Genomic DNA, 26285 nt, shown 5'->3' with positions numbered 1-26285 from the left:
ATCTTACAATTTGCAGTGCATGGAAGGCCTGAATTTATAATGCTGTTCTGAGTGTCATTCCTCTGTTGTCCTTCTAAGGAAATAGATAGGCATGGAATTGTTTCTAAGATCTTTAGTCATCAGAGACCTTGAGACTTACTTATGTGCACCAGTTTCCTCACTTAAGAAATAAGGACAGGTATCCTATTCTTGGTTTAAATTTGTTTTTCATGATGATTAAATAAGATCTCATTTGCAAAGGTTAATAGGAAATCACTATATAAATCAATAACATGTTGGAGGACCTCCTTTAAATCCACATGTTTTTAGTTTAAGAATAGTTTTCTGAGGTCTTTTCCTGACAGGTAGCAGGACAATTTGTCTTTCTAGGCATTTCTAAGGTTTTGACAAAGTAACACCATTATTTATCAGATCCACCAGCCAAATAATTCAGCTTATTTGTTCCATAGATAAGGGTAGAAATCCTATAGTCCCACACTTTAGTACTGATGTGCTAATACCGTCAGCCAGACAACTCCACTGTTACCAGTGGAATTGTTGCCATACATAACCAATAGAGCTCAGCATGTTAGACTTGACACTCTAATGAGCTCTTGCATCTCTGTAGTTATCAAAAGTGTTGAGTAGAGCAAAAGCAGAGAACAGGATTCTGGCACGGACTGGACCTATTCCTTGTTACCTTGTGCTCACGATCAAGTGTGGCAGGAAATGGGAACTCTGATTTCAGGTTCCTAACAACCCACAGTTGGGATTTGGGGCCACTTCCTGTTGGTGAACCAGAGTTAGCCTGATGTTCTCCTTGAACTGTGTATCTGCCACAGAACTACCCAGTGTCTGTAGTATTTCTGAGTCACCTCTATTCCAAGACTCTTGGGCAGCCTTACCCCTTATGAAAGATGCTTGGCTACTTTCCATCCTTGCTTCTTGACTTCTTGGAACACCTTTTGGGAAACACATGACACAGGAACACTTCTTATGTGCTGGTCCTTGTGGATCTGCTTTTAAATTGTAATTTGTAATCACTTGTGGCTCCTCCTTCTGTAGCATTGGCTCTTTTCCTCTAGCATTGACTCTCTCCTCCCCACTGCTACATGTGGGTCTACCTCTGATGTATATATGTCCCTTCCTTTCATAGATGACTCCCAGAATTTCCACTTGAAAGAAAGGTTTAATAGTGTGTTTTAGAAATAGAGAACACTAGAGGACCAAAGAGTGGTTTTAAGGGGAAAGATGTGCTCAGTTACAAAAGTCTTGAGAGACACCCAAGTGGAGAAGGCTACAATCTTCAGCACCTTGGACAGAGACTTTCAGCACCAAATTAGTTTAGAAGGCAGAGCTGGCTGGAGATACATAGATACATATTTAAGGATAATTAGGTTGTGGGTGGTGATTGAAGCCATAGGAGTGAAGAAAATGCCTGGGGGAAAGGTTTCTTGTAATCTGAGTGAGTTCCCAGGGCCACTTTGACACTTGGGAACACTTTGCTCTGAAAACTCACTGCTTTTGTCAAGTTATCTTTGACTCATGTTCATCTCACAATTTCTCCATCTTTCTCCTCTCTCCCTTTACACTGACCTATGTCTCTCATCTTTTAACTTTAATGGCATAGTTTCTATTGTGCCTCATCTTTGTACAATGTTTCTATGCTTGTAACTTTGAATCTAGTTTTATTATTTACGTGACCTTACTACTTTCACTTCCTCCCCTCCTTTTTTTTTTGTTCTCTGATTTTATCTTGATCTTACCTTCTTAGCTGGTTTTACAGTGTTAATCTTTGTCCTTATCCATATTTCCTTCATTCATATTCAGCTTCACCTTACAGATTTCTACTTTGATTATTGCTGAATGCCAGCTTATTTACACTAGCTACATACCCAGTTGTATTATCTTTGCCAGTTCCCTGTGAGCATTCTGTGTTGCAAATCTGCAAGTCTCAGACTTTACCTACATGTTTCTGCTACAACTTCTGAAATTTTGAAATCTGTACTTTTACTTTTTCAATGTTGCTGGGGATTGAACTCAGGGCCTCACGTGTTAGGCAAGTACTCTATCACTGAGCTATGTGCCCAGCCCCTGAGAGGTATTTTGAAAATCACCCCTCCTTTCCTCAAAATTCCCAAAACCAGGGTATTTAAATGCATATCTACTTTGAAAAACTTGAAATTTATTTGGATATCTTTTCATTTGATGACTCAGTCTATTATTTTCATCCTTTCTCAGTGTCATCTCCCTCCATCCATGAGCCCAGCTGTTCTTTGGCAGCAGTTAGAGTCTGTGCACAAGTGTGTGTGTATGTGTGTGTGTGTGTGTGTGTGTGTGTGTGTGTGTACATGTTTTGGGGGAGAGGTGAGGAAAGAGGATGGAAGAGTTTTTCCTCCATGTACACAGGAAAACAAAGATAACTGATCACACCAGAATTGCCTTCTCTAGCACATACTACCAGACTGCACCCCTTCTGACTCTCTTCCTCTATTCATTTGAAGAACTTTGGATTCACAAGACACTGAATAGAGATAAGCACATGACAGACTATTGACTATTGATGTAACCAGGGAACACACCTTAATGTGGTCTCATGGAACTTTAGCACTCAAATGAGCCAAGAAAAACAAACGACTATACCTCATATGCACAGAGATTTAGGCTCTTTTTGATCTGGTCACGTCTCTCTCTCCTCATTTCCTGCCTGTTGCTCGGCTCCTGTACATTTCTACCTCTGCCTCTGATCCTGTGAGCCTCTGTCTTTCCAATTTCTCTGATCTCCTGTGTTGATTTGTTCCCTTTTTGTCAGTGATGTTTTTAATCTCCATTCCCCTTTATGTATTTGTTAATCCTTTCTTGATATTTTGTATATAAAATAGTTGGCTCCATTCCTATCCTCTTTTGTCACTTTGTGATGTTCCTTTATTCCCTCTCCATTCACATGTTTATATCTCAATCAATATTTATATACACATATATGATTAGATGTATGTGTATATATGTTACATATAGTTTATATAACATTTACCTGAAATTATATGTTTTTATTTGTTGTTGTTAAATAACAACTGACACATTTCCCTGTGAATATTCTGGGTTCCTTATACCACCTCTTTGGACTCTGGGCATGAGCCATAGCTCCTTTCTGCCTGCCTGTTACACATAGTAGTCACTCACTGTAAGACACCTGGTCATTACTCCCTCTTCTTCCTTTAGTTTTTTTATTCTTATACACTTGCATATTTCTTTCCTCATCCCAAAACAGGAATAGCTGCATAAGTCTTAAGGCTTTTGTGATCTTAGTTGTGAAAGAACACTGATAGAATCTAATATAATTAAAATACATGGTCAAGGACATCTGTCAAAAACTATACTAAAGTTTGAGAGTAGTTGATCTGAAGCTTTTATTTCTGTCTACAATCACATAGCAGGACGAGTTTTTTTTTTTTCTGAGGCTTCTACAATTACAAATAACAAATAACTGTTATATCACTAGGAATCTAGCATCTTTGTATTAGTATGTGTGACATTGGGAATTAAAAATATACCATCATTTTGCTATTTATTTCTTCCACAACAGCAGTATATAGTTACATACATTTAGTTGATAGAACTCATCCTGTTAAACATGAGTTTATGATAATTTCCTGCCTCTTTTCATTTTCTAAAGTGCCAAAAAAGAGTTCCCAGGATAACTGGAGACAAGGCAGTCAAGGTGCTCAGAATAAAATGCATCTGGATACAGTGGCTTTTAATTCAGATTCGTGACATCCTGCAGGCCAAGGCTTGACATTCTAATCTTCTTTACCTGATCCCCTTCTCAGGACTTCAGGAAGCTCTTCTCTACGGCTCCATTCTGAAAAGTCACTACTGCTGAAGCCTGTAGAAAGAAGGAAAATGCCTTAACAGTCTTAGTCCATCAGGAAATTCTTTAAAAGAAACATTGGAAAGAGAAGCTTGTGTATGAGGGGTAGAAATGTTCCTACTCTGACTTCATCTGGGGCAGGGGACAACTTGGCCATAACAGGCACTCATCCTTTTTTATACTTCTTCCTGCTTTTCACTTGTTTACATTCCTCTGTTTCTAATCTGGGGTGGTAAAAACATTTAAAAGATATCAGAAAGGCTGGGGGAATAGCTTAAGTGGTAGAGCACCTGCCTGGCGAGCACAAGGCTCTGATTCAATCCCCTGTACTGCCAAAAAAAATAAAAAAAGATATCAGAGCTGCCAGGTGCCAGTGGCTCACGCCTGTCATCCTAGCTACTCAGGAGGCAGAGATCAGGAGGATTGCAGTTCAAAGCCAGCCTGGGAAAATAGTTTGCAAGACCCTATCTCAAAAACACCCAACATGAAAAAAGATTGGCACAGTGGTTCAAATGGTAGAGTGCCTGCTTAGCAAGTGTGAGGCCCTGAGCTCAAACCCCAGTACCACACACACAAAGCTATCAGAGCCCCCATCAACTGGGCCCTAAATGATGGGTGATTGTGTATTCTCTACCTGGGAAACTACTTTATCCTCTGTGTGAGTGAAGAATAAACTTGCACTGTGATTGTACCATTGAACATTTTGAGGCCTACATATTATTCCAATTAGCCCAACCCACCTAATTCAAAATGTATAATATGAACCATCTGAAAATCCCAGCAAGCTGGGTATGGGGGCACATAATTGTAATCCCACAACTCAAGAGACTGAGGTGGGAAGATAATAAGTTTGAGGCCAGCCCAATAAAGTTGAAAAGGACTAGGGATATAACTCAGGGACTGGAGTACTTGCCTAGCATGTGTGAGACCTTGGGTTCAATCTCTAGTACTAAAAAAAAAATCCTAACAAATTAATTTTTATTTTAAAGAATATTTAAAAATTTGAATGAAGTTTTTATATAAAAGGAAAATATTTACTTAAAGTATTTTAAATTGCTCTTACATGTTTTCCAATTCTGTGTCCTCAAATCAGATACTTTCCCACTATCCAGAGAACCTAGAAGAAAAAGAAAAAGAAAACCAGAAATCTCTAACTAAAAGGGTTAGAAATGCCAGGACTACTTGCACCTTAGATAGGATTTGAACTATAAAGATGCTGTGATGATCACTTGTCTCCCTTGAAAGAAGAGAGAACCCTACCAAATGGGACAGAGCCCATTTAGTTCTAATTGCAAAGTCAAAAGTGCTTTGAAGCCAATATTTTCCCTAGGTTGCTGCTTATTAATTGTCAGTGGATCTAGGCTTATGTACCATGAGGGGGTGTCAAATCTTATCACATGTGGTGTGAATAGTCACACAGCCTGCTGCATAAACATTAAGATAGATAACTGGGACTAGGAAGCTGTGCCAGAATTGACTGCATGTCTTGTAATATAGAATGCAAACTATATTGTCTTTCTTACATAATTAAATGTTTTTAATTCTGAAATACAGAACTGGCTCCAAAGGTTTTAATGAAGGATTTATGGGTGTTTGCTAATAGTGCAGACTATGGATTCTGCCTCTAGCTTCCCCTGTGTGATGTGCAAAAGATCTTTAATGGCTTGTGTGCTGGAATTTCCCCATCTGTGAAATGGAGCAAAGAAGTTATCTTGCCTACCTTTTAGGCTGTTGTAAAGACAAATGAAAACCTTGTTTGCAAAGATATTTTCAAATATCACTATCTGGCCAATGTTATGTTGGGGGTCATCTATGAAAATCTAACCAAAAGGTTTTCTTTACACAAATAATTAGAGAGTGGGACCAGGATGCTTTGAGCTTTGAACAAATTTATAATAAAATCAAGAAATAGTTTTCGCTTTCTCTTATCTACATAATAGAGGATGGACAGAAGTGGCATTGTGCCCTAAACCCAATACTTTTGGGGTTAATAGGTCTGGCAGCATATAATAAAAAGACATTCTCACCCAACTACAATCATCTCACTGAGCCTGAACTTAAAATGACTTGTTTTGTATTTTTCAAAATGTGCAGATGAGGTAAATGCAGAGACTAGACCCCAGGGTGGCCTGGACCATGCTGTGTTATGGGCTTAGAGTAAATCACAGCAAGGAAAGGGAGCTTTCAACCTAGACTCCTGCTGTTCTGGAGCTGAGGCGGGCAGTCCTTACTCTTTACCCCACACTCACTCTTCGATGCTGAGATCCAAGTCACTGGAAGTAATTCCTCATCACTGGATTCTGAAGTGTCGAAGACATGTCCGCTCACTGTTGAAAAGAGCAAATGTCCTCTGGAGGTCTCAGTGTATGACAAGGGAACCAACATAGAAAAACATTCGATACAAAGGAAACTAAGAAAAACTTAACTTGGAAATTCCAGGGCAAGAATGCCCTGCCCTTAGACGGATCTGTCTTTCAAATTCGTGTGACCTGTAGGTTAGTGTTTCAGCCCTCATTGTCACCCAGCCTGAGATGGGGAACAATTCCCTTCCAGTGGGTGTCTCCGCTTTGTCTTGCTCCTCTGTCTTTGTATGCTACATTTTTCTGTTTTGATTTACTTGCCCTTTTATGCATTTGTTGCTGCTTTAAAAAAAAATCTGTTTATATTTATTTATAGTTTTGCTTCTCTTCCAGGGCAATCGTGGAAGTCTAGAATCAAAGATGGTAGATCTTCTACTTCTGATGGCAACTAGAAATAGAGCCATGCCTGTCTCTCATCTAAAAATCCCTGCATGGTTTATTGAAGAAAAAAATTAAACTTCTATTTAAAAACCTTTTATTATGTTGAGTCATTAACTCCTTTGAGCTCATAAATTATAGCAGCTAGCCTACCTAATAGAAAAGTTAAAATAAGAACCATCCAAAATTAGAACAAACTGTATTTTACTTTGAAGAAAAGAGTAAAGAATTAGAAAACACTGTCATGAATAATCATGGAACGTTCTTATTTTTCTCTTACCACTTTTCCTAGCCCTTTTTCTGAAAACAGGAGATGTTCTGAAATCTGTGGACTCTGTAAAATAAAATGGAGAAAAATCATCATTTGTACTCAAAAGATAAGTTCTATGACAACTCACATGACCTGGTCCTGAAGACCTGGTGATGCAATGCCGGGATCCTGCCTGGGGTTCTTTTTAATTCTTTATGTAAATTTGTAAGTGACTCTTGACCATTTCTAGATCCAGTTTTGTCATCAATAAAGGTAGAATTACCTAGTTACCATGACTTCCTGTTAAGGTTTTTGTGATGAGGTTTATTTACACAAGCCCTAGAAGAAATATAATGTATCCCAGCATTTTGATTATAATATGGGTTTGAATGTACTTGACCTGAAGTCATTTTATCTGCTCAATTATTAAACAGCACAAATTATTCCTTGAAGGCTTTCTAAGCTGTGACTAATGACAGGATTATCAATGAATAGAGGAATATCGTTCTAACTGTATTCTATAAAATATAGAAAATACATTATTTCAATTCTTTAGTACTAATAGATATGATAGCAGGTAGTTAACAAAAAAACCTGTTCTTTTACTAGCATATTTTTGTTAAATTTTTGTTGTATCAATCAATGGGACCTGTCCAATTTAACAAGTCTATAAGGCCTTCTTGATCTTTCCCTTCCCAATCAGACCAGGGAAGTTAAATATTACAGAATCAAGGCATATGGAGAGCACGGATTAAAATTCATCCAGAAAACAGTTTTGGATTTGGACCCTGATATCCTGTGGTCCAAGAGGTGCAATTCTGATATTCTTTACCTGATGTAATCCGGCTTCGTGAGCAAGTGGCTTCTTGGGCCTCTTCTCCTCCACTTAATTTTGACAGATCATGGTTATTCATTTCTGTACAAAAAATAATTCTTTAGTGGTCTTGGTTATGACCAAGGATCCAATTCAGTAGGAAAATTCCCATTAAGAAAACTTGGAGAAACCTTGAAAATGCATGCAGATTTTTGCCTGCACCTAGGCCACACGAGTTTGCCTTTTCAAATTATTTACCTTGAGGTTAGTGATACTCCATTCTTGTCCCCAAAGGCAGAGATAATTCATTGGCAGGGGACAACATCATCACTTGGCCTTTTCTTTCTATACTTCTTATCCCTTCTACTTTCATCCACATTTTTTTGCCTCTGCCTCTGTGTTTCATGCACATTGGAACCATTTCCAATGTGCATGAAGTATCCAATGTCCAGTGGTTTTTATCGTTCAGGAAGGCACTAGGTTGGTGCCATTACAGGGCAGAGAAATAATCTCCTCTCATATTTGTGCCACAGACATATTTTTAGCACTAATTCTTGGAGCAGTTTGCTTACACTAACGTAAGGGAGAATGTACTGTCTAAGAACTAAAGTGTGTTTCCATTTTCCTTTGGAAGACACAGTGAGCAATTAGAATGAAAGTATTATTTAAAATATTGCCCTTTTGTAACTTCAAGACCAGATAATATTTTCATTGCTCTTAGGTCTCTTCCTACCATGTTTTCTCCAAAGAAGCCTGTCTCTAAAATCCTCTGAATTTAGAAAGTAAAAGGGGAAAATAAATGACTACCTTTTATGCTACAGAGTTTTAAATCTTATGACAATCCATGTGACAGATAGGACTGAGATGCTACAATCTTTTGATAATCACTTCTGTGTTGCACTTTACAAAGGAAAAAGCTCACTACAAAGGGTGGTACTCTTGCCTTTCCTTTAATTCTCCTGAGACTTTGGAGAAGACCTTGAAACATTTCAGTGTCTATCCCTCTTACCTCTTAAGGTTGTTGTGAATTAAAAAATGTTATGTATCACTCTATATGCCATGACTTGCTGAAAATTTTTGTCACAAAATCAGGTTTCAGAATATTTTATCCCAAGTCTTTATTTCTGATAACATGAGATAGCTGACAGAATTGTCTTTCAACACTGTTATGATCACTGTTAAGATCAAGATGACCTAGAAATCAATGGATAAGTCAAGCACTTTATAGCCATGGCAGAGAGCGGGGACCCAGAATAAACTGGATCCATCATACAGATGTGCTCATAATAGAATGTCTCAGGAGACAGGAATTCCTAATTCGGATTCCAAGTCTTGTCCTCCCAGCCTTCCTTACCAGGCCTGCTTGGTACTGAGGTGATGGACTTTGGGGCCTCATCTTCAGAATCCTCACTGCTGATGACTGCACAAAGGAGAAAAGGCCCTTAAGAGTCTCAGCAAGCAACCAAGGAGACCCATGCAGCAGGACACCCCACAGTGTGAACTCTAGGAAGACTTGGGAAGCTAACTTAGGCTGTTCCTTGAAAGTATGACGCTTGAAGCTTGTTCCAGGACCCAAACCAAAAATTGGATCAAATTGACACATAGAGGTGGTTTCTCCCATCCTGCCGGCACTCTTCTCACTTCCACCCTCATTCTCATTCCACCTTTCTTTTGCTCTCATTTTACCTCAACTTTCTTCCTGGTTTTGCCCATTCTGCCCTCTCCTGCCTCTGTGCATGGAGATGGATCCCTTCAAACCTTTTTGTCTTGATGTGTTTGTCTATCTTCTCTTGTAAATATCTGTAAATACCTGGGTTCCTTGATTTTTTTTCCCTTTTCTTTTTCTTGGTGATGGTGGGGAAGTACTGGAGCTTGAACTCAGGGCTTCACAGTTGCTAAGCAGGCACTCTACAACTTGAGCCACTCCACCAGCCCTGTGTGTGTGTGTGTGTGTGTGTGTGTCTCAGGTATTTTTGAGATAGGGTCCTCCTAACTATTTGCCTGGGACTGGCTTCAAACTGCATTCTTCCTGATCTCTGCATCCCAAGTAGCTAGGATTATAAGTATGAGCCACTGGCTCCCAGCTTTCCCCCTTTTCTTTAACTCTTACCCTCTTGCTTTCTTTTCTGTCCTTAGAAAGATCCTCTCTGACATCAAAACTCATTATTACCTCCACTTCTGCCTTTTGGTGTTTTCCCACTTCTTAAGGCTTACTTAGGCTTACAAAGGGCTGGCCTCTTCCCCTTCCCACCTCCATCCCAGGCCACCTTGGCCTTCCCTGTTGGTTCTCAAGTGCCCAAGTTTCTTACCTGGAGCCTGTTACCTGGCAACAGTTACCAATTCTTTTTAGTCAGCCTTACCTATTATTTCAGATGCTTGGTTAAGCTTAGTCTTTGCTGGGGCTTGTTGATCAAAATCTGAGTGAAAAAATGGCTTTTCTTTCTTTATATCTACCAGAAACACAGAACAGGAATTCATTTGAATTCCATAGCTGGGTGGTTCTGCACCTGGAACAAATTATAATGAATAAAGAGTTTTCATTTGTCTCCTTGGTGGACCCCCTTCACTAGCATTAATAGTCCTCTTCCTGAAATTTTACTGTTGGGATACAGCCTTACCCTCACCCCTTTTTCTTGCTTTTCAGTTCTGTTCTGTCCTTTGTGCTTCTTGATGCTATTTTTTTTTTACCTTTCCCTTTTATCTTTAGATGGATTTTTTTTCTTTTTTAAAATAAAAATTAGCTCTAGGAGTTGGTGGCTCATATCTATAATCCCGGCTACTTGCGAGGCTGAGATTGGGAGGATCACAACTTGAAGCCAACCTAGGAAAACAGTTCTCAAGACCCCCTTTTCAAAAATAGAGCAAAATGAGCTGAAAATGTGGCTCAGTGATAGAGCACCTGCCTTGCAAGGATGAAGCCCTGAGTTCAAACCCTGGTTCCATCAAAAATAAAACTGGCAGTGGATGATGACACATACTTGTAATCCCAGAACTCAGGAGACTGAGGCAGAAGGATCAAAAGTTTCAGGCCAGCCTGGGCTACACAGTGAACTGTCTTAAAAAAAAAGATAAAATTAAAAATATAATTGCAGTATAACATGCATAGGTAAAAGTACGTATTCAGTGATCTCAAAGTAAGTATGTCACTTTGGTCAACAGATTACCAATACCCAGAAACCTCTTAGTGACATCTCCCAATGACCGTCCCCACTGTCTTCCTCAAAGTCCCCACCATCTTGACTTCCAACACCTAGATTAATTTTGCCTCCTCTATAATTTATATAAGTAGAATAATCACGCTCTCTTTTCTCTCTTTCCCTTGCTCTCTCTATATGTATGTATGTTATGTATGTGTGTATATATGCATGTACATACATATGTATAGTATGTCACATGATTTTGACCATATGTGGTTAAATAAATGAATGAACAAATAAACAAATAAATGAAAATTCCAAAACAAAATTTTGAATTCCCATGTGCAATTATGCAGCTCTGTGGCTGTGAAGGAGCTCTCAGTCAGCTGTGTTATTGTCAGCTGTGTTTAAATTATTGCATGATCTGCTGAGTGTTTCCCTGCCCTTAATTTTGTGAAAATCTGCCTCCCAAAAAGCAAATCATGCCCTAAAAGCAAAGTAAAAATGAATGTGCTTACTTAAGTGACAAAGTGAAATTTTTAGGTTTGTTCAAAGGCAGCATGTCTTTAGCAGAAAGTGGACGATGTTATGGTAAAAATGAATCCAGCATCCTTGGTGCAGATTCCATGGTTCCATGGAATCCATGGTTCACAGTATTAAACTCCAGGCACTCTGGGCATTTGGAGTGTTTTTCTCAATGGTGATCTCCTTGGAAACATATATCCATGATACCTAGGGTCTACTGTATGCAAAAAGAAAACTAAAGCCCCCCTCCACATACGTGTAATGAATATATTACTTAATCACCTTATTCATGTTGTACAATTGTTTTCAATGCTGTATAGTATTCTATTATAGAAATAACCCAGAAGGTATTTATCCTTTTGTGCTGTTTTAAGCGTTTAATTTTTATGAATAATGCTGATACGAAACATTTTTCCTATGTGTTTTGGTCAACATAGATGTACTTCTGTTTGTTTCTGTTGAGGAATGTAATTGCTGAATTCTAAGGTATGTATATTTTCAACTGTAAAAGAATACATCAAACTGTTTTCCAAAACCACACATAAAGACAGCTTGCAAATTCCAGACACTAAAGGAAGTTTGGTATGTTGGGAATGTGACATTAGGAAGTAAGAGGGCAAGTGACAGGGAATTGGAAGCATGGCAGACATGCTCAAAATGTCATACCAATAGTGTTGGGCAAATGCCGAGGGCCACAGAAGGCAGTGGGTTTTAAGTAAGAGCCATATGAACTGGTTTGCATTTTTGGAAGATCTTTTTAGCACAAGTGCAGACAATAGACTTGAGGGCAGCAAGATTGGAAAGACAACACCAGACAAAAGACTGCTCCTCTGGCTCATGTGAGAGTGACAGGGATCTAGACAAGGGTGATCACACTGTGGATGCTGAGAAAAGGCTGGAGATGCTTTAAAGTTGGAGTTAACAGAAGTCACAAATAAAAGTGCTTTAAACCACTAAGTTTTGGATGGTTTGGTACATTACATAGCAATAGATTACCAAGAAAGCCTCCAAACAGAGATGTCCTGTGGATCTTTGAATGAAGGTCATTGGGCACTGGAAACTGATTTTTTTCTCTGCATTTTAAAAAAAATCGCTATCTCTCAAGGTCAAGAGCAGAGGGAGGTAATAGATGAGGATAGGTTGGTAGTATGAGAGAACAAAAGAAAATTCTGCTCTTATGGAAAATCAAAGACATAATTAGAAAATTGGGGAGGTTCAGAGCAAGTTGGTAGAATAGGACTCTAGCATTCACCCTTTCCAAAAAAAAAAATCAATCAGAACAGCTATATATATATATATATATATATATATATATATATATATATATATATGAAAATACTGTCACAAGAGTTAATAGAACCAGGTGAGAGATCACAGCACCTATGTGTGGTAAAGAAATAAGAAAAAATACATTGATGATAGCAGGAAGGATAGTTTAACTTACCTATGTCATCCCTTCCCTGACCCCAGGCAGCTGAATATGTAGAGAAAGATACTTCTTAGGTGAAATGAGAACTAGACTTGCCTTAGATCCCAGCACTGTACTTCTCTAGTGAACCCAAGGCTGAGCAGGCCCTAATGGCCTCAGATTCTTGGTTAGGACTGTGGTCTACATGCTTGCCCAACCCCCAGGAAGAATCCCACAGCTCCTGATCAGCCCTGGAGACTTGGTCTTTGATTTGCCTCAAAACCAGCCTCTCAGCCCCATGCTCCAGAGTAGGTCTAGTGCCAGACCAACCCCAGCGGCACCAGACTTTGGGTTCATTCCAGCACCAGGCTAGCTCTAGCTGATCAGCACCAGCAGGACCAGCTTCAGGCACTGTCCAATACCTGAAGAGTTCCACCCTACTGCTAAAGAACCCTATAGACCCTGAGTCAAAACCCTCCCAAGCATAGGCCTGCCCACTCACTGTCCAAGGCACCAGACCAGCAAACCTATCTTTGGATCACACTGGATGGCCTATCCAGAATCTCTGGATGGCCTGACTGATGAAAGGCTTTCACAGACGAAGCCAGTCTGCAAATACTGGAATAAGTCCCTACTTCCTTAAGTATACAGCATCAATGTAAGGCAAAAAGAAACATGAAAATCAAGGTAGCAATAATACCACCAAAAGAACACAATAATCTCCCAACAGTTTACCCCAAAGATATGGAGATACAAGAGCTTCCTGACAAAGAAGTCAAAATTGTTTTAAGGAAAGCTCAGTGAACTTTAAGAAAATACAAAGAAACAGTCACATGGAATCAGGAACACAGTAAATAACCAACATGAGAAATGTAACAGAGATTGGAATTTTTTTCCTTTTTTAAAAATATGGAATGCTTCACAAATTTGTGTGTCATCGTTGCACAGGGGCCATGCTAATTTTCTCTGTATCGTTCCAATTTTAGTATATATGCTGCCGAAGAGAGCATGAGATTGGAATTATTAAAAAGAAAATCAAACAAAAATTCTGGTACTGATAACACAATGAATGAAATGAAAAGTGTAATAGACCACTGACAGCAGATCCAGCAGAAGAAAGGATCTGTGAATTTGAAGATAGCTTATATGAAGATGTACAGTCAGAGGAGAAAAAAATAATGAAAAGGAGTAAAGAAAACTTCCAGGATTCATCAGACATATCAAAAGAGCAAATGTTAGGCTGTGCACCAAGGCTGTGTGTCCGTGTGTGGGGTAGACAGTAAGGAGAAAGACTATTTGTTCCTGTATTGTCCTCATTGCAAACATTCCAGTCATCACCAGATGCCTCTCCTAGTGCCACTGTCTACTGCACCAGAATCCTTCTGCCTGAGTTCCTTCTGGTGGGTCCTTCACCCAGGCTTCCTGAGAGAAAGAGCAGAAGACCAGGGGAAGACAAAGGGAGTAGAAGTCTTATTTAAAGAAATAATAGCAGTAACATTTCCAGATTTATGGAAAGATACAAATCTCCCAGTACAGGAAGTGAAAAGTCTCCAAACAGATTCAATATAAGACTACATCAAGACATACTACAACGAATAAAGAGGTTGAATATATAATTAAAGATCACCAGTCCAAAAACAAAGTCCAGGGGCTGGAGGCATGGTTCAAAGGATAGAATGCTTGTCTAGTAAGCACAAAACCCTGAGTTCAAAACCCCAGTATTGCTCATCCCCTCCAACCCCAAAAAGTTCAGGACCAGTTGGCATCCAAGTTGGAAAAGCAGAAGTTGTATTGCTATTATACAGACCACACAGGACAAATGCACACCAAGCCTCACAGTCAATGGTGAAAAGTTAAAAGTTTTCGCTTTAGGATCAGGAGCAAAAGAATGACCCCATTCTTACCACTTCTCTTCAACAGAGTGTTACAGATGGCCAGTGAGTGCTTAACCTCACAATTCAGGAGGAGGCACAAGGAAATCCACAATGGGATTTACCACATTGCTGTTAGAATGGCTGTTATCAAAAAAGACAACAGATAACAAGTGCTGGTGTTGATAAGGAGAAAAGCGGGACCTTGTACCCTGTTGGTGTGAATGGCAATTAGCAGCCACTGTGGAAAAGAGTATGGAGGTTACTTTAAAAATTAAGAGGAGATGGGAGATATGTAAGTAATGTACACCAGGGGAAGACAAAGGGAGTAGAAGTCTTATTTAAAGAAATAATAGCAGTAACATTTCCAGATTTATGGAAAGATACAAATTTCCCAGTACAGGAAGTGAAAAGTCTCCAAACAGATTCAATATAAGACTACATCAAGACATACTACAACGAATAAAGAGGTTGTCTGATTGGAATTGTACACCTCCTGTACAATGAATATATCCCAATAAAAATTTTATTAAAAAATTAAAAGAAGAACCATCATATGACCTAACAATCCCTCTACTGGGTATATAACCAAAAGAACTAAAATCAGACTATCAAAGAGATGTCTGCACTCCCATGTCTATTACAGCATTACTGACAAATCCCAATGTCTGAAATCAGTGTAAATAAATAAAGAAACCAACAAATAAAGAAAATGTGATGGTCATCAATGAAGGAATACTGCTCAGCCCTAAAAGAAATCCTGTCATTTGTGACAACACGGATGAACAGGAGAACATTATATTAAGTGAAAAAAGCCAGGTGCAGAACAACAACTATCGCACGACCTCACTTTATGTGGAGTGTAAAAGCGTTCAACCTCTCCAGGTGGAGAGAATAATGATATTTACCAGTGTCTGGTGGGAGTGGGGAGGAGGTTGAGGAGGTGTTGGATATGAGATTTCAGTTAGGCAAAATAACTACAAGCTCTATTTACAACACTGTGACTATAGCAAGTGTATTAAATTTTCAAAAATTGCTGAGATGATAGATTTTGAGTATTTTCACCACAAATGTATGTGAGGAATATATGTCAATTAGCTCAATTTGGCCATTTCAATGTGTACACACATGCATGCATTTTAACATCATTTTGTACAGGATAAATACATGTAATTCTGTGTGTGTGCAGTGCTGGGGTCTAACCTAGGCAAGCACTCTATCACTGAGCTACACTGCCAGCCCCAAATATACATAAGTGTTCATTTGTCAATTTAAAAAATGGTTTATATATATATATGTTTTTGGTGGTATGGGGTTTGAACTCAGGGCTTCATGTTTGCCAGGCAGGTGCTCTACCACTAGAGTCACTCCACCAGTCTTTTTTGTTTGTTTGTTTGTGTATTTTTTGAGATAGGGTCATGCAAACTATTTGCCTAGGCTGGCCTTGAACTGCGATCCTCCTGATCTCTGCCTTCTGAGTAGCTGGGATTACAGTTGTGAGCCACTGGTGCCTGGCATTAAGAAGGTTTTTATAAACACCTACTAATCAAGCAAATAGAAACCATCTGAACAGCAACAGTGATGAGAGAAGTAATAGTTACTTTCTTCATGGCAGGACAGTGGGCTGGGGGCCTCCGGGACTGAATCTCCATTGTCCTCTTGGATAGCCTCTTGTCCATCCTCTGAAGATGAAGAGGAACGCAGTAAGATCCAGGGAACCTTGCTGTCTCCTGATTTATGTTCATTTATGCCTCACCTGCTCTCTTTCCTCCTTGTGCTTCTGCCTACGGCCTAGGTGCATCCACTCACACACTGCCGCCTCCACCCCAACGTATTTGTCCTTCATCGACTCTGCATCGATTCTGGTCACTCTCTGACCTTGCCTTTTATTTCTCTCTTCCCCAGGGAGATTTTACAATTCTTCCTCCATTTGGGCCCAAGTTTTTCTTCTCTAACTATCTTCCTCCAGGTCTCATCAGTGTATCAGGTTCTGTTCCTGCCCTCTCTGTGTCTGATTTTCTTTTCTTTTCTTTTTTGGCAGTACTGGGGTTTGAACTCAGGGCCTCATGCTTGCTAGGCAAGCACTGTACCACTTGAGCCATGACACAAACCTTTTTGGTTATTTTTTAGGTAATGTCTCCTGTTTTTGCTTGGGCTGGCTTGGAGAGTGATTGTCCTACTTAGGACTCTCATGTAGTTGGGATCACAGGTGAGTGCCACCACACTTGTTAGGGTCTCCCTTTTTGCCCAGGCTGGCCTCCAACTTCAATCCTTCTGATCTCTGCCTCCCAAGTAGCTGGGATTATAGGTGTGAGTCACTGCACCTGGCTCTGTGTGATTTGCTTCTTACAGCAGGCATTAGACTATGCCTCTGGCACTACCAGGGTCCCTCACCCTCTCCACACTCACGCAAAGTCAGTCAGTTAGTCTTACCTACTGGTATAGACTCTTGGGCACATTGTTTGTTTGCTTGTTGGCTTTTTACTGCATCGTTTTTGTCATGAGTTGTATCTTTTCTCTTTCCATTTGTCTGTTCTGTTTCAGAGAGATGCTCCGAGTGTTCCCGCAGTGTTGTACCTAAACCAAATTTTGATTCATAGGTATTTTATTTGTCCCTTGCATCAGTCAATAGGAAAATGCAAATCACGCTATGCTCTTAAGGCAGAGAGGAATTCATTCAGTTGAGGAAGAGCCGAGAGGTCAAAATGGAAGAATGTAACAACCAGGAGAGCAGACAACAGGAAGCTAGGGGAGGGACTGAGGAGAGTCTCAGCCTGGAGGTCACTGGTGGGCAGAAGCAGGAACCATGTCTGGCCTGCGTGGTGGAACTTGGAGCCGTGGGGCCAGGCAACTCCTTCCAGAACTTCTTCCCAAGGCAGTGATGGAGAAACACCTGGCTTCCCCTTTTCCTCCAAGTCTACAGAGTTTTGCTAATGTCTCTCAGTTAGGAACCCCACAGGAAGCCAGCTAGCAAGGGGAGGTGTCAAGGAAAAGGGCAGGGGCCAGGAGCCAGAGGCCAGAGATGGGGGGACAGAGGGGTGCAGGGGGGAGTGTAAGGACTGAATCCCAAGGCAAATAAACACAGACCAGCACACCACCCCTCCCCCATGGTGGAGTTATTATTATCATATTAATTGTTATTGATTCCATCTACCCATCCCACTCTGTTCTCACTATCTCAACAGTAAATGAATGGATAAATAAAGATATTTTTCAGTGTATCTGCATTTTTTTCATTTAGTGCTATTTTTCCAAACAAAGTAAGTTATGGGAAAATGATTTAAAAAATAACTGCATAGCTGTGAATATGGAACATGAACCCGGGCGCATGCTTTGTGCCACCATCTATGACTGCTCAGAGTTGCCCTCTTTGTGTAGTGGGCATGAGACACAGCCCTCCCCCGGCCTGTCAGTCAGTATTCCTGCTGGGTCAGACTCTTCAACACACTCACTGGTGGCTTGTTGTGCTCTTTGTGCATCAGCTGGGTTGTAATCGAAATTTCTCTTTATTTTCATCTGGTCTCCATCACAGAGATGCTCTGGGATTCCATTTCCAGGTAGGGTTGCCCCCAGACCATGTGGAAAGAAGGGTTTGCTTCCTTCTCCCACACCCCTTCTTCCCGAATGGATCCCTTGGCTCTGCTTGGCTCTCATCAGGTCCCTCCCCCACTCCCTCCTGTTCCCATCATCTGCAGGATGGATAACTAAGAACAGGGACTCAGGCACGTCATACTTTTTATATTTCCTAATGGTAAGTTTTTGAAGAAAAGTGATATAAAAACATATTACCAATTAAAAAATATCTTTTCTTAAATAACATATCCCAACTGGAAGCTACGAAGTAAGGGGCCTTCCAAAGTGGACATTCCCTGGAGACCCAGTCCAAAGAAGAGTCATGGACTAAAGAAATGCAAGTTAGTATTTGTACAGCAGTGTGCTCTTCTGGTGGGGAGTCTGTGACCCTAGCTTAATTTCCTGGGATGACACTGGTATGGCTTCTATCATCTCTTCTCCAGCCTGAAGAATAATTAAATCCACAAGGAATGTCCACGTCAGGCACACAGAAAATCCCTAAGTATAATGCAATGGTGAAAAGCTTAGACTCTGGAAGCAAGGACGAATAATGCTGATAACTAAATTAGTAACAGTAAGAAATGCGTGAAATGCCACTGAGGCACCAGGCATGACTGTGAACGCGTTTCACGACACGAGTTGTTTAAAGTACATCAACCCTGCGAAACATATACTACTGTTACACTTGCACGGAGGTACCAAGAGAGAGGGTGACTTGTCCAAGATCACAGAGTCAGAATTTGAACCCAGGCACTGGGGCACCAAAAATTCTTGCTATGACCCTGTCTTCTAGCAGAGCTAAATCCCAATTCTTAGTTGGGTGAAATTGCACAAAGAATCAAACCCCTGAAACCAAATTTCTCTTCTGAAAAAAATGGGAATGACATGTCATTATTTTAAAGTTTTGAGAAGATAAGTAAAATAATGTCTGATAAGAAAAAAGAAAATCGCTATAATTAGTGCCTTAAATTTATAATATTAAAGAATTGTATGCTATGTTATCAAGAATGTTTTGGGTTAAGGAAAGGTCTAGAGTGGTTAAAGGACCAGAGAGTTTTTGCAGTGAGCCGTCTGGTATCTGAATGGGGCATCTGGCCTGCAGCCCCAGTGATGGTGAGTGGGAAGCACAGTGGTGTCCTTGTGCCATGTGGTGGACCCAAAAGGGTATTTTGCCTCACAGAGGGAACTTGCTCTTCACCCTTCTAACCACCACCACACTGGCCTCCGCTGGACCTAAGATCAAAATAACACAATAGTAGCCAGATTCAAGCAACATTCAGGCCGAAAAACTTTGGAGCCAGGAGCGTGGGCAAAATCTCCAGGCCCGATACCATCAGGGACTGGCAGCAGCTATGTGTAAAGGGTATGACAAGAAGACCCTCACAGGCAATCCAGAGTGTAAAGACCCTGTCCTTACATCCTGACCCTGGAGAAACTACAGGTGCTAGGACTGAAGAGTCCGGGCAATCAGAAACACAAGGAAGCAGCCCTACGGCACGTTTCAGAACGATGGGACAGCAAAGGATCATACAAACACCAACAGGAACAGACCGTTGTAAGATGAGAGAGCTGAAGGTGACCAGGTCAGGCTTCCTTGAAAATAGTTTTCACCAGATCCTAGGGGAGAGATTAGAGGTTTACTTTAGAAATTGAAGTAAGGGGGTTCTCCTCTCTCTCTGTTGTGTTTATAATGCAGGAGTTAAAGACTCCCCGGCCCAAATTATCATTCCAGAGCCCATCTGGATCTGACAGGTCCTACTGATTCTTGAAGTCGAACTCCAGCCTCAAGAGTGGGGACAGGGTCAGCCACCCCCTCACTGAGGGCCTCATCTAACCACCTCACTAGTGTCCTCCATGAGGTGTTCTAGCACTTGGGATGACTTGCCTTGACATCCATGGCCAAAGTCAGCCTATCTTTGTCCCCACAGTCTGAGTGCCTAGCAGTCCTGGTTGCCTGGACCTTACCTCGTTCACACCTCAGCCTCTTTCTGCACATATGAGTTGAGGGAAGAAATGTCAGGACCAAGGAGAAGAGTTTGTATGGGTCCTGTGTTAGTCAGCTTTCCCTTGTTGTGACAAAATACCCAAGTAAAGCCAGGCATGGTTGTGCCTGTTTGTAATCACAGCACTTGGGAGGCCGGCTTGTGTCACAAACAAGACCCTGTCTCAAAAAACCAACCAACCACCCAAAAATATCTAAGAGAAATCAACTTAAAGTTGGCTGTTCCTTGCCAGCCTTTGCAGAGGACTCAGTGACTGATTGACCCCACTTCCTGTCTCTCTCTCTCTCTGCGTGCATTTCCTAGTTTTGTTTCAAGTTGCTGCCTTTTTCAGCAGTTTGCTTGGGTAGCAGTACAAGGGTAAGAGCGTGGGTGCTGGGCTCAGGAAGCCTGGGCGCTCCCTTGCTCATTTGCTCCTGGCAAACTCTATACACAGTCTCTCTAGATTTCCGTTTCCTTGTTGTAGAATGGCCACCTGATTGCAATCTCCAGTGGCCACTGGAGAATGAAAGCCATAGCAGCCAAGAGCAAACGCTCAATCATCATGAGGTGTCAACACCACTGTTCTTTTTATTTTTGTCCTTTGCCCTTTTCTGCTCCTCCCTTTCCTCTCCTGTCTCTCTCTCAAAGTCCCCATGTGCTCTTTTAACATCTCAACCACTTCCTCTCTGTATCTGTCTTTCTCCTGGATATTCCTTCTCTCCAACAGCAGTCCTCACATTTATATCCCTCCCATCTTCTGCTAGTATCAAGTCTGGCATTGTGACATAATAAGAAATAGATGTCTTGCTCTTCACCTCCTGCTCCTGGCCAGAGCTCCTAAAACTCTTTGGAATTCCCCAAGTGATAAGAGTAGAGCATCTTTTGTTGTTCCTAATCAGCCCTTTCCAATCCTGGCTATGTTAATGTTAATGAAATAGCTCCTCAGATGGAAGGCTGGTTGTCCTCCTAGTTCTTTAGGAGTTCTAAGCATGATTTGGGCGGGTTAGATCCTCTGACCTATAGGGAAGGGAGAAGGGCTGGAGGTTGAAAGCGTCAAAGCTCTTTTGTTAAAGGATTGGTCCCCAGCTGTGGCATAATGGGAGCTGGAACCTTTAAGAGGTGGGGCCTAAGGGAGAAGGTTAGGTCACTGGGGGGCGTACCCTAGAGGGACATATCAGGATCCTGGACTCTTCTCTTTCTTTGCTTCCAAGCCACCATGAGGTGAGCAGTCTTGCCCTCATGCCAGGTGATCTGTCTTGCCACAGGTCCAAAGAGATGGGGGTCAAGCAGTCATGAACCAAAACCTTGAGCCAATATAAATCTGTCCTCCTATAAAGTTGATTTCTCTCAGGTATATTTTTGTTTGGTTGGTTTTTTGAGACAAACCTGTGATGCTTCTGCCTCAGCCTCCCAAGTGAAGGACAGATCATGGAGGTCAAGATCCTAGAGACACTTCTCTCTAGGAAACTCCAGTTTGCATCTGAGAGGCATCCCCGCCCTCAGGCAATGCAAAAAAAAAAAAAAAAGGCTATAAAACCCCACTCCCCACCCTGACCCATGGGATCACTGGTTTCTGGGTCCCCTTGCATTCCCCAATATGCAATCTTTTTCTTCTCTTCTCTACAAATAAATTCTCTACAAATAAAAGCTTTCCGACCTCTGCTGATAGAGTCTATCTGTGCTTTCATTCTCAGAGCAGGCTCGAGAACCCTGAGCACCTGAAATTCCTGCACGTGTCATCTGTGCATCACAAGTGCTGTAATTACAGGCATTCACCACCATGCTTGGTTTCACTTAGGTATTTTGTCCCAGCAAGGGAAAGCTGACTGACACAGGATCATAGAAACTTCTCTCCTTGCCTTCTCCATGGTCCATCCACATTTCTTCCCTGCTTCACACTCTCTGAGAAGGGGAGAAACAGCTTTTCTGCAGTTGTGATTACCTTGCTCTATACTTATTTGGGTGTTCAGCGCCTCCTCGCTCTCTTGTCTATTACCTTCTTGGTAATTCATTTTCTTCTGGACCTCTGGTGTGGGGAGAGAGAAAGAGAAAGGGAGAGGGAGGGGGAGAAGGTGATTAGAAATCTCCAGGAGGGACTCAGAACAGTATCTCAAAATTACACACACAGGAATTTCTAGCACTCCCCCCCTCCCACCCCTGAGACTCAGAGTTCAGTGAGTCCCCATGACAAAGCCCACCTGCCAAGCTCTGGGACAGAGCAGAGAAGACCTTCCCCCCACAAAAGGGAGTCTTTGTGCTTCAACCTCAGAAAGGAGACCCTCAAATTAAAGGACAAAGAGCCAGGCAACACACTTTGAGCTGTGCTACTCATCTAAAAATGTTCAGAGGGCCAGGAATTCATATATGAAATCAGGTAACAGAAGAAAAATGGTCAAATTGTAGGAAGAAACAGATGGCTTCTTGGTCCCTCTAGAGATCCATATACGAGAAAGCCCTAACAGCTTTCAAGATGGGGCTGCAAAAGACTAGGGCTTGGTCCTAATTGTGCCAGGGGAGGATGTGTGGGTTCCAAAAGGACACAACGGGACACAGGACAGCTTGAGCAGACATGATAGGTGGTAGCTTTTCCTTGAGAGCAGGTGGTTGGGGCACTGGCACCGGTGGGCGCTGAACCTCAGGTGCAGAAACTAACACATGAGATGTGGGCGGGGCTCTGAGGAGGGGTCCTTGCAGTGCTTGGCGAGGACCAGAGTCCTTGAGGTGTGGGAGTGAAGGCAACACTGTTCCTTCTGTACCCTCAGCCTGGGGACATTCTGGTTTCAAATAGAATATTGACTTGCCTTTCTGACTTGAAATAGAAGTTATTTTATTCTTTATTAGGTAGGGTCACTATTGACACAGTCAACAAGCCACAGATACACACTTATAATTTTTTTTCTTATTTATGCCACTGTAGTAGCTCTTTATTACCCAGTAATAAATTTCAGATTTCTTAGTTGCCAGATCTTTCAAAAATCTTTCTTCAATTTATCTCAATTGACTCAACTCCTACACTCGTATTTCTCACTCTGATTTAGACAAACCAAATCTGCCTGTGTTTTGTGAACATCATTCCATACCTCCATTTCTGGTCTTCCTCAGGTCATGTATCTATTTTCCTGTGATACCTCATATGTGGAGAACTTAGTTGATATCAAACTGGGTAGGAACAAAAAGTTTTCTAGGCAAGTTAACAAAACTTTTTTATCATGTGCTGATTAAAGATTGTAACTTATGTCTTATAGGAAAAAGTTGAGACTCAAACCTTCGGTCTTGTATAGCACCAAAAATAGTCCCTGGCAGAGCAATCTGTGTTTTGACTATATGATTAATGTTTCTTTCACATCTTGTGATAGAGGGTTAATAAAACCATTTCTTTTTTAAAGAAAAATTTGAGCCAAGGTAAACTTTCTTGTTCATTAAAATCTGGAAACTAGTAAAGGTTTTTAAGCTGCTACTAGACAAACATTGGGCTTAGATAAAAATGACCATGACTGACTGAGTGGTAGGGGCTGGGTATGAGCTTCAGATAGATCCCTGTAAGAAGCCATGACTTTGGTTTTCCTTCAATGTGGTGACTTATACTTGACTTTTCCCTTGTGGGGTCCCTGAAAACTAGGACTATGTAATTGTTGTAAGAGATCTTGACTTCTGTGGGCATGTGAGGCTAAACCAGGGTGGATCCTGCTCCCACAGCTGCACTTTCAGCCAAGGCGGGTAGGAGGCAACTTGGTGGTCTGCTGTGTAGGCCCGCCATAGCTTCCACTGAAGAGAAGCAACAGTGATGTCCTGTTGAGACTCTATGTTTCTTGTATGCTTTTCTACCTAAGCCTGATGACAGTGTGGCTCTGGTTGTCATGTAATTCTAAATGTCCAATAGAGCAGACTTCTGGTAGGTGTCTTCCATAGCATTAGGCCATAAGCTTTGAAACAGCTCATGACATTGTGTTTTTGTTAACTACTATGGTAATTGTTTTGGTGGTAATGGGATTGAACTCAGGATCTTGTGCTTGCAAGGCAGGTGCTCTACCACTCGAGCCACTCCACCAGCCCAGTTTTGTTAACTACTCTTGTCTCTACTGCCCAGCGCAGAATGTGACACACGGTAGAAGCTCAATATGTGCTTGTTTACAAAAATTGGCCCTGGCCCTCAAAAGATGGTAATAAACTCAATTACCATTTTGGAAGGCTGTGAAAATGTGAAGTAATTCAGGGTATTCTTGAATGTTGACCTCGCTGAACAGTGCTTTCAGAACATCCATATGAAATGTCTTCTCCAGTTCACTGAGAACATTGTACACCACCTTGTGCACAGGGACCAAGTTTCTACAAGAATCCTGAGAATCCTTAAAAAATATTGAAAGGACAAAATTAAACACAGACTTCAAAGTTACAGAAGAGCCCTAAAAGAGTAACACATTTCAATTTCCCTACAGACATATCTTCTCATGTAAAGTTTTGGACTTTTTATATAGGTGCATAGGTAAATGAAACAAATAAGTCCTTCATCTTTAAAAATATCCATCAGGACTCTGACCTTCTCACCTCATTTACATCATACTTAAGAAGGAGCAAATTTGAGGGATGAAAGTGGATTAAATTAACTGATGTGTAATCCAAAGCCAAGATGCTTTGGGAATAGACTTAGTGGTTGAAGGGGGCTGTCCTGGTGACTGGACAACTCCTGACCTTCCAACCTAGTACCTGAAAGGCAGAAGGAAATCAGGTGACCATGCCTGCTGGCTGTGAACTTGGCTAAGAGAAAGCATATTCACTGGGCTAAAGACTCACTACTCTGAATCTCAACGGGGCCTATTGATAAAAATTTTCTCAAATTCTATAATAGAAGAAGTTGAGCAGTACTAAGAAAAAGAAAACTGGAAGATGTCACAGAAAGAATGTCAAGCATCTACTCTCAATTTTGTCCTGACAGGATACCCTGTGGGTTTGAACGGTATCAGATTTAGGTTTTTAGAATTCATATTAATTGAAATAAAATGCTGTGCTAATTACTGTTTCAATAAGTCAGCTCAATAAAATAATTCATCAGCTCATTAAAAATTTTTCAAATTTTTGGCTTATTTTTAGTTTAGTTTATGTTAAATTGTATGAGTTATATTGTATGAAATACACAAGACATTCATACCTGTAGGAAATACCCTCTATCTTGCTTATTTGGTGCTATTCTCCTTGATTCCAGAAGGTTCTGTGGGACACCCTTTCCACAGTTAGAAGCTGGACCAACTCCAGTGACCTCTGCTTCTCTTCTCCCTTTCTACCTTGCAGAAGCACTTACAGAAATACGTAAAAGGCACCACTTTACCAGAAACTCATCAGTCATCTAGTTGTCCTCTGAAGTTTGGCTCCAAGATATTAAAGCATAAGTTAATTATGTAATAAACTTCACTTACTTCATACATCTTATTGGTGATCAGGTCACGGTCACGGAGACCCTCAAGGAAAGGAAATGGCTTTTTTATTGCCTTGGAAATCTCCACTTTATGTCTTTTGAAATGATGGAATAATATAGCCTCTTCTGTGTTCTGGTCTTCTGTGGACATGCTAGAGAGAAAGGATACCATGAAAAATGGCCATCAAGATTGTGAGATGCCATGGAAGCTATAAGATTTTATCTGAAGGATAAGCTATGAAGAACCACCATATACAAATCAGGTGGTCCTGAATAGAGTTACCTAAGTAAATGGAACTGAAGCAATGAGCAAAGACATAGCAGAAAAAAACATGAAGGCTATGAAAGATTTATATATAGGACTTAAAAAGTCCAGTCTGTCCTGAATGAAGCCATTGCACAGATACCTTCACCTAAACATATCTAGAATAGTTTAATTAAAAAAACCAAATTCCTACAAAACTGAGGTAGCATAAGCAGGTGAGGCACAGAGGAATAAAAATGAAATCCAACATTGAAAATGTATCTTCATTAACAACTAAGAGAAAAATCTCAGAAAGACAAACACAAGATGTCTTACCTGTCTTACCTCTAGCTGTCAAGGGGGAAATACCACTCTGTATTATTAAATTAATTAATAAATATATGATCTGGTTAATAATAAAGACTATAGGACAATGTGTAAATAGGAATTCCCAACAATGTCAAGTCTCTCTTCCACTTCTGCTTC

At 40.9% G+C, this 26285-nt stretch overlaps 1 protein-coding gene and 1 non-coding gene across 15 annotated transcripts in view; both read right to left on the bottom strand.

Annotated features, from left to right (window-relative positions):
* Positions 1 to 26285, bottom strand: part of Sp100 (SP100 nuclear antigen) — an 82534-nt gene that overhangs the window by 37716 nt on the left and 18533 nt on the right. For 7 of the 14 annotated variants that reach the window (XM_074071984.1, XM_074071975.1, XM_074071972.1 and 4 more), the window contains exons 2-15: positions 25557 to 25707; positions 24323 to 24491; positions 22088 to 22171; positions 19715 to 19780; positions 17024 to 17167; positions 16192 to 16272; positions 10010 to 10156; positions 9004 to 9069; positions 7668 to 7751; positions 6866 to 6919; positions 6097 to 6174; positions 4911 to 4964; positions 3791 to 3862; positions 885 to 998 (exon numbers count right to left, since the gene is read on the bottom strand). In XM_074071984.1, the coding sequence (XP_073928085.1) occupies positions 885 to 998; positions 3791 to 3862; positions 4911 to 4964; positions 6097 to 6174; positions 6866 to 6919; positions 7668 to 7751; positions 9004 to 9069; positions 10010 to 10156; positions 16192 to 16272; positions 17024 to 17167; positions 19715 to 19780; positions 22088 to 22171; positions 24323 to 24491; positions 25557 to 25707 (1364 nt within the window). The remainder of the gene's footprint in view (positions 1 to 884; positions 999 to 3790; positions 3863 to 4910; positions 4965 to 6096; positions 6175 to 6865; positions 6920 to 7667; positions 7752 to 9003; positions 9070 to 10009; positions 10157 to 16191; positions 16273 to 17023; positions 17168 to 19714; positions 19781 to 22087; positions 22172 to 24322; positions 24492 to 25556; positions 25708 to 26285) is intronic. The other 7 variants (XM_074071976.1, XM_074071981.1, XM_074071979.1 and 4 more) reach the window with 5 other exon arrangements.
* Positions 13623 to 13729, bottom strand: LOC141422793 (U6 spliceosomal RNA). Its single transcript, XR_012447517.1, has one exon. It is a non-coding gene; the product is annotated as a U6 spliceosomal RNA (small nuclear RNA).

Source organism: Castor canadensis, chromosome 4 (genome assembly GCF_047511655.1).
Source record: "Castor canadensis chromosome 4, mCasCan1.hap1v2, whole genome shotgun sequence".
NCBI classification, from domain to species: Eukaryota; Metazoa; Chordata; class Mammalia; order Rodentia; family Castoridae; genus Castor; species Castor canadensis.
The sequence above is the reverse complement of the archived record's forward strand: the minus strand, read 5'-3'. Positions and strand labels throughout refer to the sequence as shown.